The sequence below is a fragment of the Manacus vitellinus genome, unplaced genomic scaffold (assembly GCF_001715985.3).
Source record: "Manacus vitellinus isolate BGI_N305 unplaced genomic scaffold, ASM171598v3 scaffold_35_pilon, whole genome shotgun sequence".
Classification (NCBI taxonomy): Eukaryota; Metazoa; Chordata; class Aves; order Passeriformes; family Pipridae; genus Manacus; species Manacus vitellinus.
Window position 1 is genome coordinate 7,579,591 of NW_021940498.1, and position 18,371 is coordinate 7,597,961.

The 18,371-nt window shown below is 49.3% G+C and overlaps 2 protein-coding genes across 4 annotated transcripts in view; one reads left to right on the forward strand and one right to left on the reverse strand.

The window, feature by feature from the left end:
- The window catches only part of RELT (RELT TNF receptor), a 9,353-nt gene extending 8,833 nt beyond the window's left edge, over positions 1 to 520 (forward strand). The window contains exon 6 of the mRNA XM_029961472.1: positions 406 to 520. Within this exon, the coding sequence (XP_029817332.1) occupies positions 406 to 520 (115 nt within the window). The remainder of the gene's footprint in view (positions 1 to 405) is intronic.
- Positions 521 to 531: 11 nt separating this feature from the next.
- The window catches only part of FAM168A (family with sequence similarity 168 member A), a 46,581-nt gene continuing 28,741 nt past the window's right edge, over positions 532 to 18,371 (reverse strand). For 2 of the 3 annotated variants that reach the window (XM_029961506.1, XM_029961507.1), the window contains exons 3-8: positions 9,310 to 9,390; positions 6,271 to 6,396; positions 4,447 to 4,589; positions 3,026 to 3,200; positions 1,638 to 1,767; positions 532 to 805 (exon numbers count right to left, since the gene is read on the reverse strand). In XM_029961506.1, coding sequence (XP_029817366.1) covers positions 1,655 to 1,767; positions 3,026 to 3,200; positions 4,447 to 4,589; positions 6,271 to 6,396; positions 9,310 to 9,390 — 638 coding nt within the window. In that variant the 3' untranslated portion in view covers positions 532 to 805; positions 1,638 to 1,654. Of the gene's footprint in view, positions 806 to 1,637; positions 1,768 to 3,025; positions 3,201 to 4,446; positions 4,590 to 6,270; positions 6,397 to 9,309; positions 9,391 to 15,410; positions 15,443 to 18,371 lie in introns of those variants that run through there. The other variant, XM_018077084.2, reaches the window with a different exon arrangement.

The following is an 18,371-nucleotide window of genomic DNA, read 5'->3' on the forward strand; positions in this document are numbered from 1 at the left end:
CCCACCTCTCCCCTTCTCCCTCCCGCAGCCCCAGGACGTGGCTGACGGGGAGCACCTCATTTTCCCAAGCTGCTCCCAGGGCACATGTCCCTTCCCATCAGCCACCATCCATTTTCCCAGTTGGAAGAGCAGCCCAAGGCCCCCACCGGTGACCAGTCCTCGCCCTCCCTACGACAAAAGCGCTACCCACATTTATATCCTCTTACTCCTACAAAAAGAAAGGATGAGTTCAGAATTCCACTGCAGATTTCGAACCTACCACGACAGCTATTCTGGAAGACACCAATTTTGCTCGGAATACGTGACGGAAGATTGAATAATTGATCATCTCCGACTAAAAAAGAAAAAGAAAAACGGGAACAAACCTGCCTGTCTAAATTAAAACCAGCGCTGTGCTTTTCACAGTCCCCCGAACATCAACCACGCTGCAAATCTAGGCTCGGGCAACGACGACGACGACAGAAGAACCCAAAAGAACACGAAGTGGGGGGATCTTTGCACCACTCAGCTGGCAAAGTGAAGATTCTGAGCTTTCCAAGGACCAAAGAGAGAGAACTTTACTATTGCTCGGTGTCAGTCATGTGTGTTACACGATTTATGTGGGAGGGGGACGGGAGGGGAAAATCAAAGAGAGGCAGAAGATTAGAAAAAGCAGCTTTTACAAAAACCACTAAAGGATGCATAAAGTGACCCTTGCACTCGGTTTGTTGAGTTTTGTTCTTGCAAACAGACGAGGTGCTGCGGCCCAGGGGCCGGGGCACCGATGTAAGACTTGTGGAGTTGCATACAATGTTTGATTCCGGATCTGGGAAAGAGAAAACACCCAAAACCAGGGAGTTAGAAGCAAGTTCTGGAAGATCAGGGCTGTTCTCTGCACTCCTGCACCACGTAGAGACAGTCCATATGGAATTTAACCATCTCTGAGGACAATTCCTTGAGCTCAGTGGTGGGATCCAATGCCAAGGATATGAAGATGGGATGCTCCCTGCTAATTGCCCACCAAGGAGAGATTTGGGATAAGCTCAGGGCTGGGTGGGATATCCGCTGACTCCCAGTGTTCCCATCAACTGCGTTAATTGGACACCATGAACGAGGAACAAGCAGCTGGGATTTCTGGGATCCTGGGCATGACAGGGATGTGCAGTAACCCTGGGATTTCTGGGATCCTGGGCATGACAGGGATGTGCAGTAACTCTAGGATTTCTGGGATCCTGGGCATGACAGGGACATGCAGTAACCCCGGGATTTCTGGGATCCTGAGCATCACAGGGACATGCAGGAACCCTGGGATTTCTGGGATCCTGGGTACCACAGGGATGTGCAGCAACTCTGGTGCTCATGGACAGGATGATCTCCAAGATCATCAAGGGAGATCCACTTTTAATAGGGAAAAAACCCATATCCCAGTGATGGGAGGGACTCTGGATAAGGGAATGCAGCGATAGGACAAGGGGGAATGTTTTTAAGCTGCCAGAGGGGATACTGGGAAGAAATTCCTCCCTGTGAGGGTGGGGAGGCCCTGGCACAGGTTGCCCAGAGAAGCCGTGGCTGCCCCATCCCTGGGAGTGTCCCAGGCCAGGCTGGCTGAGGTCTGGAGGTTAATTTATGCCCAAGGGCAGAGCAGAGGGATCACTCACATGGATTGGCCAGTGGATTACCAGTGTGGAGGTACGTAGCTGTAGGTGGGGGTTCCTTGAGCCCTGTACGTTGGCACGGACACGGGATGTGCTCCGATGGCGGTGTGTTGGGGGGTGGTCAACAAGGTTCCTGCAAGGGAAACACGGATCAAGGAGAGCTCCCTCAGGGAAGTGGTGCCCATCCCAGGGGCAGGAACAGCACCAGCTGCCTCCTTTTAGCTTTTCCATCATCCCAAATATTCTTCTGCCCGTGAGACCTCACTGGAAGGTGCTGGACTTGTCGTTGGGATCAACCAGTGCCATGAGTGGAACAAACACACCTGAAGCTCCAGGGTGTTTTCCATGGTACTTTTGGTCATCGCCTTGTCTTTTTAAGGGTTTTCCTTGTTGTTTTTTTTTTTCAATTTTCCTTGTCCCTAAAGACCAGCCCAGCTGACCTGCTGACATCGTTTACCCACTGAAGGCACTGGGCTAAACTACAACAGGAGATCTGAAACACCCAAGGATCAAACTCGAAGGGAGAAGGGATGCAAAGGGAGGTGAGAAAAAACCCCCAAGAGCTCTTCCAGGGAAACTTGGGAAGAGCTTTGCCACTCATCTCCCAGGAGTTCTTTTGCTTCCTTTAAACACCCAGAGCCTTGGGATGCAGCAGGATTGATCCTCTCCCAGCCATGAAGGCACTGCCTGGTGTAACCTCTTTTTTCAGCCAGAGGAATTTTAAGCTGGAATTTGCACAGTGCCTACATGGGAAGGGAGAACAGCCCTGGACTGCTCCGTTCCCAGAGCAACTGGGTGCTCAAACCAAATTCCTGGTTTCTGGGTATCTCTCTACAAATTAATGGAAATCTAACACATCCCACATGCATTAATTAATCCATTTCTCAGAGTAAGCGACAGTAAATATCTCCAAGTGGTTCCTGTCACACCCCTGCCTGCTTGGAACAGGGCTTGCATCCCATAATAGGGCCCTATTTCCCAGCCAGTGCAGATGCAAAAGGATGAATGATGCATTTCTTGGCATAATTCAATATACAATAAGAATTGTTAATGAGAGAAATACAGGCTTTGGAAACAAATAAACCCAGCCCACCATGTGCCAGCAATCCAAGGAATCCTGCACACAAAATGTGGAGGAATCGGGAGGGAGAAACCAAGGATAATGTTGAACAAAAACAAGGCCATAAGAGCCCTAAAAAAAGGGAACTTGAGGAGAGAAATCCAGCTGTTTGGAGCGGACAAGCCTGGGGATTCCCATACTTATGGGACAGTCAGAGGAAAGAATTTAAGGCTGGGAATTTTTCATCCGGGATAAGTCTCCTGCGCGGGCTGCCTGGATGCATCCCACCGGGAGATGGAAGTGCGGAGCGTGGAAAGACTTCCCTGCTTACCTGCTGACATGGCCATGGTGGTCCCGGCGACCATTCCCATGGCCACTCCGTTGGTCCTGGGCGCGGCCACCGGAGCGGGATAGATGGCCGACGGGATACTGTTGGGCTGGACCACGGTGGTGTGATGGATGACGTGGGGCTGCGCCGCGTACACCGGCTGGGTGTAATAAGCTCCCTGGTGGAGAAGGAGGGGAGAAAACCCACCGTCATTCCATGTTTTTACAGAGCCTTCCCAACCTAAAAGATCCTGGGATTCAAGCACTGCCAAAGGGCTGGTTGTTTCCCGGGGTGTCTCTCCCGTGACTTGGGAGACCTGGGCAAGGAATGGTGAAGCTGACCCTGTGGATGTGTGGGATGGATGGAGGCAACAGGACTGAGGGGGGATCAGCATCATGGATCAAGGAGTCAATCCATTGGGGACAAACCACCATTTGGTGGGATGAAACAGGGCCTGGACACCAAGACTTTGGCTGCTGGTGTGGAAAAGGAACAAGAGATGGAAGAAAAGGACAAGTGGCTCTTGGATGATCCCGAGGTGCTTGTTTGGGATGTGTATCATCTCCTTGGGTTTCCAACAGGGCTCCAAAATCCAGGCTGCCCAGACTCAGAGACTCTGGAAACAAGGGAATAAAAGGAGCCAACAGAAAAAGCTCCACACCCAAAACAATGAAGGGCCTGAAACATGAGGGACAGAAAGACCATCCCCAGGACAGGTAGCTCCAGCACTGCTGGAGAAGTTGGTCTTTGGACAGGAAAGAGGAGAGGAAAAGCCAGGGAAGCTGAAGGGCCAGATGGCTCTGGGAAGTTCATGATCTTCAGTGGGAATGGGAATTAAGGTGGTTTTTGGAGGACATCTGGCCTGAACTGCATCCCTGCAGAGGCTCTTGGCCCCAGCACATGGCTGGAGGTGGTGGCCGTGCAGCAGCAGGGAAGGTGGGCCTGGAAATCCCATCCAGGTGCTGAGGGAGGAGCTGCTCCAGGAGGACACGAATCCGGATCATGGCTGGTGCTGGTGAAGGGGACACAGGGGAGGTGGCAGGAGGGTGATGCCAATGACCAGCAGCAAAGGGACCTCGGGGTGACCCAGACTCACCAGGAGCCTTGAGGAAGAGCAGCGTTTGAGAGCTGGGCTGGGTGGGGAGAGCGGGGTGCAGGGATCATCCAGGACTATCCCTGGTAGCCAGTGTGATTCGAGAGGAAAGGTCCCAACTCCCAGCAGGGCTGATCCATGGGGATGTACCCTGACATCCAACAGAGGAGGCAGGAGAGGCACCCCACCATCCCGAAGCCCCACTACAAGCTTCTCCACCCCGCACGGGCGTGGGTGCTCAGCCCTGGGAGCCGAGGAGATTCCCACAGGGAGCTTGGAGCTGTGTTGGGATGTGGTGGGGAGGTCCCACCCCCCGGGAGGCCCCACCTACCTGTGTGTACAGGTTCTGCTGGGGGTAGGCACTTCGGATGGGGTACATGGCAGTCTGGTACGGGTTGGGAGACGGCGAGTAGGGAGGAGGAGCGTTGTTACTCTGGGTCGGTGGCACCTTGTAGGGAGTCCCTGCGGTGTATCCTGGAAAAGACAGGAGTAATCCCAGCTTTAGGCTTGGATTTGCAGCAGCAGAGCTGGGCCACACACACGTGAGGAGCTCGGGGTGCTGGTCATGGAACACTGGCTGCTCCCTGGGCATGGAGGGACACATCAGCATCTACTGATATCCCATGGAGAAGAATTTGCCCAAAGGAGAGGCTGCTCCACCCCTGGAAGTGTCCAAGGCCAGGCTGGACAGGGCTTGGAGCAACCTGGGATAGTAGAAGGTGTCCCTGCCCATCACCAGGGTTTGGAACAAATCCCTTCAAGATCCCACACCATTCCAGGATTCCAGGATTCTGTGACACCCACCAGGGGAAAATGATGTGTGCCTTGAAATATTTCATCCCTTGAAGGTTCTGTGATCCTCACAGGGCAGATTGGAATTGTTCTCTTTCTTCTGCTTGAATTTAAGGAAAAGGAAATGCATCCCCTGGTCTTGCCCATTATCCGGAGCATCCAAGTCCCACACTGAGACTTTATCAAAGGCCTAAAGAAACTTAAACTCATTTTGCAGCATTTGGGAGAGGCTGAGTACGTGGGGAATACTCTAAAATGAAGGATCCTGGCAGGGAAGTGCCATAAAACCTCATGGAAGGTGCAACATCTAAAGGAGGTGTGACCTGCCCCGAGGATGGGATGTCACAGCACCTGAATTCCCAACCTTTAGAGGCTCCATTAATTAAACATTATTGCTTAACTGCTAAATGGGGAAAACCCTCAAGAATACTTCCAAGTTGTGCTTTTTTTTAGATAAACTAAAAAAAATGAAAGCCTTCAGCCTCTTGTTTTTCCATCCAGTGGATTTTTTTTTTTTCAATTCTGGATTTGTTTTCTCCAAAAAAGATCTTGGGAGCTACCAGTCCTCAGCACCCTGAGAGGTGCCTGGAGATGGGGACAACAATGAGCCTTTAAGCTCCAGTTTCTGTTAAAATTGCTGATTTCACCAAACAAGATCTAATTTTTTACTAATTACAAACTGGTATTTTTCCAAATATTCACAACTTGGTCAAATTTGGCCTGGTGTGACTTTAGGCACCATGTCCCCAAAGAATTGTAGGGACATCCCTTTTCCAAGAGAAAGCCTCACAAAGGCTTTTAAAAGGTTCTGCCTTATCAGGGAGCTTATCAGCCCTCCCAGAGGAAACATTTGTCCTCCTCAGGGATGAGATTCCAAGGCTCCACCTGGAAAAGCCTGTTTGACAGTGATCCCTGAACAGCATCTCCTCCCCCTGCTTCTGCTCAGCCAGAATTTCAGCCCTGTCCCTTGAAAATCAGGCTTTAGTTTGGAATTCTTTCCATTTAAAGGGAGTAGGAAATAATGTCCCTTTGGAGATAAACACCAGGTCGCTCCTGGGGACCAAACAGTTGAGGGAGAGGTTTCACCTTCTCCACTTCCAGGAGAATTCCTCCTCTGGGGGAGCAGCAGGAGGGTCAGTGCTCTCTTTTCTCATGGCTTTAACACATCCATCAAGTCCAGGATGGACCAGGCTTGGAGATACCTGGGCTAGTGGAAGGTGCCCAAGACAGGAAGGTTGGAAGGAGATGGTCTTTAAGATCCCTCCCAACCCAAATACAATCCCAAATAACCCCATTTCTAAATAAACACCCAAAAGGGGCCCAGATCAGGCAATCAAACCCCAGAAAGGAAAGGTGTCTTTACTGAAAGCTGCAGAAGAGGCCTGGTAGGTTCTGTTCTCGGTGCCGGTGTCCACCGGGAGGTGGAAGGTGCCCTCGGTGGCACAGGACGAGGAGGTCTGAGGCCAGGCTTGCTTCATCAGGAGGGTGGCTTGGGTGGAGGCAGAGAAGAGGAGTCACACACAGCAGTGGAGAGACAATTCCCACATTTATGGAATCATTTTGCTACTCTTTCCCTTCCACTCCCACCTTTTACGGACAACAACTGAGCTGAGGGACCTGCAGATCTGTGTCCACCATCCCTCCCCAGATGGTCACCTCTGTCCCTCCAAACCAGCAAGGGCTGCCCTCGGCCTTGTGATTCCCAGCAGGAAAATGGGCTGAGCCTCGGGCACGAGGCATTTTATTCCCAGGAAAACCCTTGGAGGCACCACCACTGGTCGCTGTGACCGTCCTGTCCCAGTGTTGGGTGGTCCTCAGGAACCATGGGAAGGCCAGCAGTGGCTTTGGGCAGGTCTCCCTGTGTCCCAGTTTGTGGAAGAGTATGTATGGTGCCAAGGAAAAGAATCCAGAAGAATCTCAAGAGCCAAACCTTGTGGAATTTGAGGAGGGACCAACAGAATTCAGGCAGGACAAAGCTTGGAGCAACCTGGTCTAGTGGAAGGTGTCCCTGCCCATGGCAGGGGGTGGAAAGAGATGATCTGGAAGGTCCTTTCCACCCCAAGCCAGTCTGGGATTCTGTGAAACCAGGAGGTTTGTGGGAAGTGAGAGATCCAAGCCCAGTTTCTCCTCCACTCAGGCACTGATCACTTCCTGCTCCAGCCTCACCCTCTCCCAAAGCTTTGGGAGTGATGAAGGATTTCCAAGCTGCCTGGTTTATTTTCCATGGCACACTGCACTCAGCAACATCCCACTGGAGACCCAACTCCAACCCTGGGACAGAAACACTCCTTCCCTTCTGCTTTTATTCAGGATCAGATTCTTTTTTGCCTCTGGATTTCCCAGAGGTTTTTTAATCTCCGAGACTGACACAATTTATTTGCACTCAGTCCTTCCTCTGAGGTTTTCCCTCTCCACATCAAACCCACCACAAAATCCAGGCAATTTGGGGTGGAGAATCCCACGTTCTGAACATTAAATCATGGATTCTTGGAGAATCCATCACTTAAAGCTGCACAGAAGGCGAACCAAGGAGGCTTCCAGAACACTAATATCTCCTGGTCCTTTGAAGAGCTGCAACTCTCAGGGGTCACAAGCCAGCTATGATTATTTAATATCATTTTAAGGGCCACCTCCAACCAGTGTCTTCTGGATCTGGTTTTGCCTCCCACCTTAAAATAAATAAAATCAAGAGCTTTTATTCCTTATCTGTTTAATCCAGGTGGGAACTGAGCAAACAATGTGAGCTCTGGGTCCCTGCAGAGGACCCTTAGTCATACTGAAATGGGAAAAGAAAATCTATGAACCCTTCCAACCCAACCCATTCCAGGATTTCAGAGCCTCCATCCCGTCCCACAATTCCTGATTTTGGAATACTCTTGTTCTGCAATGCAAGGGCATTGCTGTAAACCGTCCTTCTCCCCTGCATTATTAATAAGTGCAGCTAAAGGCTCCAGGAGGAAAGTGTGTGTCCTACTTTCAGGAAAATAAAAAGAGAAGCCTTGATGAAGGGAGTTAAACCACAACAACCACTGTGGGAAGGCAGAAAGCCTGGGAGGGAACAGGCAGCTTAATGAAGACATTTATTATTTTATTTTTATTGTGTCTCTGCAGCAGTGATTTGAGATGCTCATTTTTACCAACTTAAAAGGCCTTTTTTTGGAAGAACAGTATCCTAGAAAAATCCTAAATAAATGCTGGTTTATTGCAACCAGTAGAGTTTGCAATGCTGGGGGTGTGTCTTGTGTCTCTCCCTCTAAAAACTGTGGAAAAAAGCAACAGGAAAATCACGCAAGGCAGGAACCTGAATTGGAATTGGTAGAATCCCAGAATATCCTGAGCTGGAAGGGACCCACAAGGATCATGGAGTCCAATTCATCCTTTTGCTTGGGAAAGGCTCCTTTGGAATAAACTGGTGAGGAATTTATCCTATTCTGGGGCTCAAACATCAGCAAAAATCCACCAGAAACCTGACACTGGGAGAGGGAAGGGATCAGGGCTGGCTCCAGGTCCCTATTCCTACAGTGCCAATCCCAAGAAGAGTCATAGGATCCTACAATGGTTTGGGTTGGGAGGGATCTTAAGGATCATCCAGTTCCAACCCTGTGCTGTGGGGCGAGGAACACCTTCCACTCCAAGCTCCAGGCCAACATTCCAGAATGCTGCAGGATTTACATCCCTGGCTGAGCAGGGAGGACGTTGCCAGGCTCTGGCAGGACAAGCTACTAATAAATTTATGGGCTTTTTCTTAGTCTGTGGAGCTCTTTTCCCTTTATTCTTCCAGTGGTTTATCCTCTGGGGGAATTTCAGGGTGGCCAGCGCAGGGACAAAACTCATTTCCGAAGGTTTTTAGTGGGAAGAAATGCAGCTAAAGACCTTCCCAGAAGCACACCAACCCAAATCAAACCCAACAGATCCCTGGGAATACCAGGGGAAAACGAGATTTTATAGGGAAGAAAGCAGCTGGTGCTGCCAAAGGGGAAGAAGAATTCCCAGGTTTGGCCCAAGTTTGTGAAGGACAGGAGGAGGCACAGGGACAGACTCTGGCAGTGCCACGGGAAAGACAAGGCATGGGAGATCCAGACCCCAAACAGGACACAGCTCCTGACATTCCTGCAGCTGTGGCATGGAAGGAGAGCAGGACACACATAGAGAAGGGAATCAGTGCCATCAATCTGCTGATATCCCAGTGCTGAGGGCTGCAAAATTCCTGGGATTCGTATCAAGATATAACTCGTAGTTCCAAAGTGCTTTGCAACACAGACAAATATTCCCAAAGGAAGGTGTGAAGTTAATGGCAGAGTTAGGAAGGGAAGACCCCCAACAAAGGCTTCTTCCCAGGAAGGGATTGGCTGACAAGCACATGGAAACTGCTGGAATTCCCTCCTCCACAGAGGGGTTTTACCTGGGGCGTAGCCGGGGCTGCTGGTCGGGTACATGTTGGGGTTGTAGGCCGGGGCAGCCGTGGGATATCCCGTGGGATAACCTGGAATGAGACCAAACAAATCAGGATTTTTATCAACAGGCAGCCAGGATAACACCCCCGGAAAGTAACAAACATGTGTGAGCAGAGAGGGAACGGGCACAGCCGGGAGGGAAAACACGGCTGTATTCCCAGGATGTAGGAAAAACTGGGAATGTCCATGTGACATCATCAATATTTCATCCTTATTCCTGTAGAAAATGAGGGCAATGACCAGAATACAGAAAACAGGGATGTGCACTGGGCTTGGAAGAAAAGCACTGAGGAAACACATGCTCTGAATGTTGAATTCAGCCATGGAAAACCGGCTTGGAAAGGTTTTCCTTGGCTGCACGGCAGCATTGGCAGAGCTCAGCACCCAGCCCAGCGCTCAGCGCTCCCATTATCCAGAGTTTCCTGCTGAAGGGATGCTGTAGGAAAACATGCCAGGCTTGTTTTCACTCCTGGCTGCACAAGTGCCATCCCGGGAGGGCCCCGATTCCCTGCCAGGCCACCTGGAAGGAACGCACGCGGCAGCTCCGACCCCTCGGAGCCGCGGGAGGGGATTTAATGGGCTCTTTGGAAAAGGCTTCAGTTTTCATCAGCTTCACTTGGATGGGTCATGGAGAGTTCAGGGAGAATCACCTGAGCAGGGCTGGACAGACTCTGAGTGCCCCACACCCAGTGCAGGTGTCTGAGCCAACTCTCACTCCATGGAAGTTCTTGTTCTCTGTGGATTCCACAGACAAAAACCTCCCCACCTTAGGCTGCTCCATTTTTAGAAAATCATGGAATACCCTGAGTGGGAAGGGACCCACAAGGATCATCCAGTCCAGCTCTAGGACACCCCAGCAATCCCCCCCTGTCCCTGAGGGTGTTGTCCAAGGGCTCCTTGAGCTTCGGCAGGTTTGGAACTGCCCAACCTGGGGAGCCTGTTCCATGCCCACCACCCTCCGGGGGAAGAACTTTTCCCTGAGATCCAACCTGACCCTCCCCTGGCACAGCTCCAGGCATCCCTTCAGATCCCATCCCTTGTCATCATTCTGCTTTGGTTTCCTTCCATTTCTTGGAAGTCTTCCCCCTGGAAACAGCAACACCTGGATAACTCCATCCCTTCTCACGTGCTCCTGCACAAATCCCTTGGGCAGACAGAGCAGGACACATTAATCCTCCTTTTCTGGTGGAGAATTTGGCTTTGCTGACCTTGCCACCACGGTTTGTCCCCTTGGACACCATCCCAGAGCAGAACCAACTCAAGGGTGAAAAGTGACCCTTGGAGAGGCTTCCTTCCCTCAGACACTGCCAAAAAAGGCTGGAAAGATTTAATTAGCAGTCAATTCATACTCCTCTTTTTTCAATATTTTAGAACATTAAAATATTAAAAATATAGCAGGTCTGGCCTCCCCCTTTCCGAGCGTCCACACAATGCCATTGGAATCTCTCCCTCCACGCCCCAAATCTCTTCCACCACGTGCCAATTCCTAAACCCCGTGGCCAAATTCTGAAGTTCACTGGAATAAATCTCAATCACCACTCGTGGCCACTGCAGTGGAATAAATGACTGTGTGTTCTACCCTCTCATTTTCATCAGGGATATGTTTGGCTTCTAAATCAGGTTAATTAAAAATTGCTGGAGTTAATGTTGGCTAAGCAGCAGTTTAACAGAGATTTTTTTTAGGCATGAAACTCCGTTGTTGTCGTACTCAGGAATATCTGAAGCCTTTCAGCAATCACAGAGCTCCTCAGAAGGTTATTTGCAGCCCCAGTGATTGCAGGTGGAACATTAATGATGATCCTCAATCACAAATATCCTGCTCACCCTCCACTTCATTAGAAGAGAATAATTTCTTCTCCAGGACATTCATCATTCCACAGTCTTCCCATTTCCCCCACAATCCCACTTTCCACCCTGACCTGCCTGGCCAGGAGTGTTAAACCAACTCTACTTCACTCCAAGGGTATTTTCCCTAAAATTCTCCCAGCTTGACACACGGTCCAGTAGAATCCCAGGATGGTTTGGGGGGGGAAGGGACCTTAAAGACCCCCTAATTCCACGGGCACAGGTGGTGACGGCTGTCCGTGTACCCTGCTCATCCACGAGGGATGGGATCCAGGTGACAAAACTCATGGAGCACCAAGAGGTTCTCCTGATCTTTGCAGCTGGATAATCCCCCCAGACAAGTTCTGAATCCCCTAATCTTTAATAACAGTCCTTAACTGAGTCTGAACCACGACAAACACAGTCCTGGGTGGCCACGAGTTCCATCTGAGGCACCACCAGCACCTGCTGGCAAATCCAGCAAAAAAACACCTCTAAAAACCACCTCTAAAAAAACCACCTCTGAACCCAGCTCAAAAAACCACTCCTGAAATTTCCAATACTGGGGGGGTTTTAGAAAAATCAACCTGAAATAAATCTAACCACTCTCAGACCGCAGGAAAACTGTGGCTTTGGGAAAGGTTTTCCAGCCAGACACTTACTGAGACTCCAGGGTTATTTTGGGCAGGTGGAGACAAATGTGTATTCATGGAATTATGGGATCATTGAGGTTGGAAAAGACCTTTAAGGCCATCGAGTCCAACCCAGCACTGCCAAGACCACCGTGTCCCCAAGTGCCACATCCACACCTATTTTAAAACCCTCCGGGTTGGGACTCAATCACCGGTCCTTCTCCTTTTTTGGGGGGTTAAAGGGCAAAGAGAGATGGGGTTTGTTTCTTGGCTCTTCTTCATCCCTCAAATAACCCCAAACAAGCCTCCTCATGGAAGCAAAAGCTGTAGTCCCTCAGGATGATCCACATTCCATGGGTGTCTGGATCCAAGAATCAGGAATGGGCTCAGGAGTGTCTGATTTTCCCCCTGGAAACCCCAGTTCCTCAGACAGGCCCTGCTCCCTTCCTGCCACATCTTGTCACCTTGAATCAAAAATAACAAGCCAGAGGATCAAACCCCCTTGACATGAAAATATCAGGGACAGAAGGAAAATATCCTTTCCTTTCTCCTTGTATGGATTTGCCCCTGAAGGGCCTCTGGCTCTGCTGGGCCTTGTGATGATGCAGAAACAGAAAATGAGGTGAAAACACATCGAACAAAATTGATGAGACTCCTCGCCCAAGAAATCAAAAGTTGTTCTCTGCCTTTATTTTAATTTAATATCATCTCCACAATCAATAGGAGCAAGGAAGCCAGTGTTCATTTGATGTTCTCCCCAGGGAAAACACACAGCTCTGGGAAGAGCTGCTGCAAAAACTCCAACAAACAACCAGGAGCACGTGGGGCTGCAGCAAGGAGGTGTTTTAGAGCTGCCTTTAATTTTTCATGTATGTTTTTCAGATTTCTGGGCTGTTCTCTCCAGCTCTGCTCACCCCTTTCCTTCTTGGTGTGATGCTGCTTTGGATTAATGGCTTTTAGGCTCCCTCTTTTTAGAAGATGAATTGTAAAGGGGTTCAGGAAGTAGATTTTAGAAGAGGGGTTTAAGTGCCTTTGGGGTCAGATCAGGGGTGGAATCCCCATCCCTGATACTGTTCAAAATCCCTGTGGATGTGGCACTTGGGGGACATAGGTCAGTGGTGGCCTTGGCAGTCCTGGGGGAGTGACTGGATTCAATGATCCTGGAGGACTTTTCCAACCCAAATAATTCCCTTATTCTGTTTTACTAATTCTCCCCTAAACCTCTACAAACCAGTTTGTTTCTGCTGAGCTTCGAAGCTGCAACAGCCCCAGGAAGATTTCGCCTCAGCCAGATGAAGCCAAAGTATTTTCCCCTGCCAAACACCCTCATGTTCTATTTTAAGCTCATCCACCTCATTCTTTATTGCCCACACCTCAGAAACTCTTCAAAAATAGGATTTATGAACATCTTCTGAGGGTAAAAACACGAGCAACCTCACATCTTCACCTCCGTGCTGCTGGGAATCCGCCACCTTCAGCCCCAGTGGGAATTTATTCCTGCCCAAAGTCACGTGTTGTGACATGAAAAGTGCAAGTTTGGTACTTGAGAAATTACCCCAGAAGTGAGAAATTGGAGAGCAGACACCACGTGGGCTTCCTGGCACAGCTCCAGCAGAGCCAGACTGGCAGCAACGCTCCCGAACGTCGACTGCTGGGAGAGGTGACTCCGGAAAAATATGGGATGGATGGGGGACACAGGGCAAACAGCTGAGGAGATCTGGGAGCTGATCCTGTGTGAGAAACCGGCCTCCAGAGGTGAAGAGCTGCAGCATTTTGGAAATGACTTGTGGCAGAGGTGTCAACAAACCTCCTTATGCCATCCAGAGCCTTTCTCCTCACGCCCCGAGCTCTGGGATTAGGCCATGCATCTCCTTCTGCCTGTTGGGGAGTTGTCCCCAAGGAATACCCCTCAATATCTCTGAACAGCTTCTTACCCAGGGCACTTCCTAGACCTTCCCTGCTCTGTGGGAACTCCGGAAAACATCTCCCTCTGAACCCAAAAGGAATTGCTCTGGATTTATCCCCCCTCAGTTAGGAGTGTAGCTGCTCTGTCGCCCACCTGACACACACCAGGAGTTCCTGCCCCATCACTTGTCCACCCCCTCACACAAACACCACCCACCACCATCAGGCTGCTGTTTTAGGGGTCCCCCTGCCCTGGTGGACACGGGGCTGCCCCAAGGGCAACTTTTCCATGGCCCAGCTCTTAATTCACCAGCCAGAGCCCTTTGTCATCAGTGACTGACACCCCAAGGGCTCTGAGGATGGGACAGGTGTGATGAAATGACTGCACAGCTCATTGTCAGGGTGTTTGGAGATGTTCCTGTCCTGCCAGAACTCGGGTCCAACTGGGTGCCAAACCATCCCAACACATCTCATCCCTTAACTTCACTTATCCCAACACGACTTCGGCCTTGGGCATTTTCAGTCTTTTGTACTGAAAGGCCTTTTGGAGCTCAAAATGTACGTTCCCCAAGTCACTGTGTTTTCCAAACCAAATTTAAGTCTAGGAAGAGTCTCCAACTCAGCGGGGCAGAGCTGAAACCCTCCTGGACTGACCCTGGTTTGTTTTATGCTTAACACCCCGAATTATAGGAATCTGAGTTTTGCCACCTCCCAAAAGCACCTACAGCAGGAAGGATGGCAGGACCTTTTCCTTTTTCCCTAATCCCACAGATCCATCCAACAGTGGCACATTTTTGGATGCATTTCCATGTCAATTCTACCCAAACCTCTCTGGGATAAGCTCCAGATGTGCCAGTGCCCTGTGATGCTGGAGGGAGCCCCGGGATTTATTTTCCACCCATCATCCCACGTAACCACAGACATCCCATCACTCCTCCAGCCCACTCCTCTAAATGGATGTAAAAATAGAGGGGAGGCTGAGAAGCAAGGGTGGGACCGTTCTGAAGAGCAACTTAATGGACGGTTGAGAATCCAGCATTTCTGAAGTCTCTGGATAATAAATACATTCATTCCCACAAAAAAGTGCCACCCCCTCATTACTGTTCCAAGCCTCAGCAGCCCAGGAGCAGAGCAGGCAAACGTGTTCACAGACACAGCAGCTGCTTCCAAAAGAGCTTTGCTCTCACATTTAACAACCTCTTTCCAGGAGACCTTTAAACTTGGGTCTTTTTTCACCTGAAAGGTCCTTTATATAAGTGGGAACTTTTCTTGCAAAGCTCATCTTCACATGGTCTGGGATTGCTGCTCCTGCTGCTTCCCAATTTTAAACACTCCTGGCCACACAGAGCAGGGATTCTGACCCTGTACTCACGTTGTCACTGTCCTGGACATGTGTTGTGCCATCTCTATTTCCAAGGCACTCATGGAAATCAGGATGGTTTGGGTTGGAAGGGACCTTAAATCCCATCCAGTCCCACCCCCTGCCATGGGCAGGGACACCTTCCACTGTCCCAGGTCGCTCCGACCTGGTCTTGGACACTTCCAGGGCTGGGGTAGCCACAGCTTCTCTGGGCAACCTGTGCCAGGGCCTCCCCACCCTCCCAGCCAACAATTCCTTCCCAATATCCCATCTAACCCTGCCCTCTGGCAGTAAGAAGCCATTCCCCTTTGCCCCATCACTCCATGACCTTGTCAGAATTCCCTCTCCATCTCTCTTCCACACCTCCTTCCATCTCCTTCTTTTCCTTCCCTGGGATCACAGCTTGATCCAGAGGGTGGGGAATTCCACTGGTGTGAAATCACAGACCCCCTAAAGGAGTTTTCCTGATGGATCATCCACGTCTTCCATGGCAAGCACAACAAAACCAAGGGCAGGATCTCCACAGGCATCACAGGTAACACACCCTTCCCTCTGAAACCTTCAGTATAAACCCCAAAAATTTGACAAAACCCACAGGAACGGGGCAAAAAAACTATTCTCTTTTTATGTCCTTTTCCTTTATATTGCACAGACTCATTTGAAAGAACTGCTGGATGTCCTGGGAATGGCAGAGGTGCCTTTGGCAGGAAAGGGGATGGAGAGAACCCCTCTGGTGCTGGCTCAGTGTGACATGGGCTGTTTGTGTCCATTCCAGAGGGTCACAGTGCTGACACAATGAGGCCCTGCCTGCCTGCAGGAGATTTTCCCAGCTGGAGGTCAAAGACAAGGGGATGGATGGTGGGGCCTCCCTGCCCAGAGGAGCTGGAGACTCCTACTTTCTTGGGAATTAGGCAGGGAGAGCAAGGAATTTGCACAGAGCTCTGAGCTCTTACCGGGACCTCGTGGTTACAGGATGCCACAAATCAGCTTGGAGCTGTTGCCTTCACCATGCCAGGGAATTTGGAGACTTTACAAACCCAAAAAGATCTTAGGAAATACCAGGAGCAGTTTTGGACAATCACTGCCCTCGTTTTCTCTTGCTCAGGGAAAACCTGCTTTCAGCTCATTTTGTTTTAGCTGTCAGACAAAAGAGATGATTCCCATTTCCATCCTTATCCCAGTTCCACCTCAGTTTTACTCCCCACAAAGCTCTCAGGCCCTCCAGCAGCTGTCTGGGGACAGGAGAAGCAAAACTGGGAGCAACTGTCCAAAGCCATTAGAGAGACACTTGATTACTTGGTAAAAAATAAACCACAGTGACAGGACTTGTCAAACTGTCAATCAATGTCACTTCTGGGCCACAGACATGTGTCACATCCTCTCCTGTGCTGGCACAAGTCTCTGTGGGGGAGAAGTTCAGGAAAATGGTTTAATTCATTCCCGATCGACGCTCCCTGCAATTATTTAATTAATTCTGTGTTTGATGACTCCAAAGGAAGAGACTGATGAAATAAAAGGGTTTGTTTCTCCTCAGAAAGTGTCATAAAGAAGCCATTACAGATTTCCTTAAACACTGAACTGTGGCTCAACCTTATCCAATAACATTTCCCAGCCTGGAAAAATGAAGGGAAATCCCTTTTATTTCAAAATGTTTTCTGGGACAAGTGGCTGTTTCCTGTACAGGAGAGCTTGTTCCTACAGAACTTGTGAGACTGGAGGAGCTAAACATGGACTTGTGCTCAGTGTTGAGTTTTGGGGTGTCAGAGATGCCTCCTCAGACAGGAATTTTCCAGGAAAAGCAGGAAGGGACCTGCCTGGAAAAATGATGGCAAAAAGCTCCTTATTGGTCACAGATTGCTTTTATTTTTATTTACTCAGCCCAACTCAGATGCTGGAATTTAATACCTTAAAACTAGTGGTATTCCAGGTGTGCTGCCAAAGACAAAATCGTGGTTCCTCGTGCCCTGAGCATGATCAAGGATTAATGCAAAAAACCTGCCCAGGAATCAGTCAATTAATCAGTAATCAATGGGCTAATTAAGTACAAACATTGTCATGCTTCCTATCTCTGTGTTTTACACTCCTCTGGCATTGGAAGATTGATTCCAGTCCTGATTCCACCAGAGGCAGTCTTGATTCACACCCTTCAACAAGGTCTCTGGGGACACCAAATTCCCTACTCCAGCTCACTTTAAAAACAGACAATTCCAGAAGGGCCACAACGATGTTGCAAATTAAATCACTGCCCCAAAAGGGCTGATTTTAAGATTGTGAACCCAGGGATTTTCATCTGCAAAGTGAAAAATTCCAAATGAGAAAATATTTAGGGTTGCTGGAAGAGACCAAACTCAGGAAGACTGAGGGTTTAGGGATCACAACATCCTTAGATATTGAATTCTAAAATCCTAATTAACTTCCAATTGTCCATATGGTATTTTGGCCATTTTGGCCTTGGACCAGGGCAGTGAATTGCTCCCAAATCCATTGGCTCCAGCCAAGCAGAGCAGCAGATGGAGCACAGGCAGAGTATTAATAAAACCAGTTTTGGGGTGTTAAAAGGCTTTAATGGGCCTCTCACACATATTTGGGCCAGATTAGATCCAAGTTGTCCTTGGGGGAAGCTGAGAATCCATAATATTTGAACTGGCAAAACTCCACAGCCTGTTTGAAAATAAAATCTAATTCCACCAGCTTGGAAGTGCAAAGGTTCTGTCAGGAGAGATCCCACAAAGATCCCTCATCCCAAGGTTTTGCTTGTTCATTTCCCATTCAAGAGCTGGGATGAGATTCCCTGATTCCCAGACCCTTTGGAAATTCACCAGCTCCTGCTCAACTCCAATTGCATTCTATTCTATTCTATTGAAATCCATTCCATTCCACTCCATCCCATCCCATCCCATCCCATCCCATCCCATCCCATCCCATCCCATCCCATCCCATTCTATTCTATTTAATTCCATTCTACTCTGGTTCCAATTCTATTCTATTGTATTTTAATCCATCCCATTCTATTCCATTCTACTCTATTCCATCCCATTCCATTCCAATTCCAATTCCATTCTATTCTGTTCTATTCAAATCCATTACATCTCATTCCATTCCATTCCATTCCATTCCATTCCATTCCATTCCATTCCATTCCATTCCATTCCATTCCATTCCAATCTATTCCATTCCATTCCAATTCCAATTCCAGTCTATTCCATTCCATTCCATGCCATTCCATTCCATCCTATTCTACTGTTACTTTGTTCTGTTCTACCCCATCCCATCCCATCCCATCCCATCC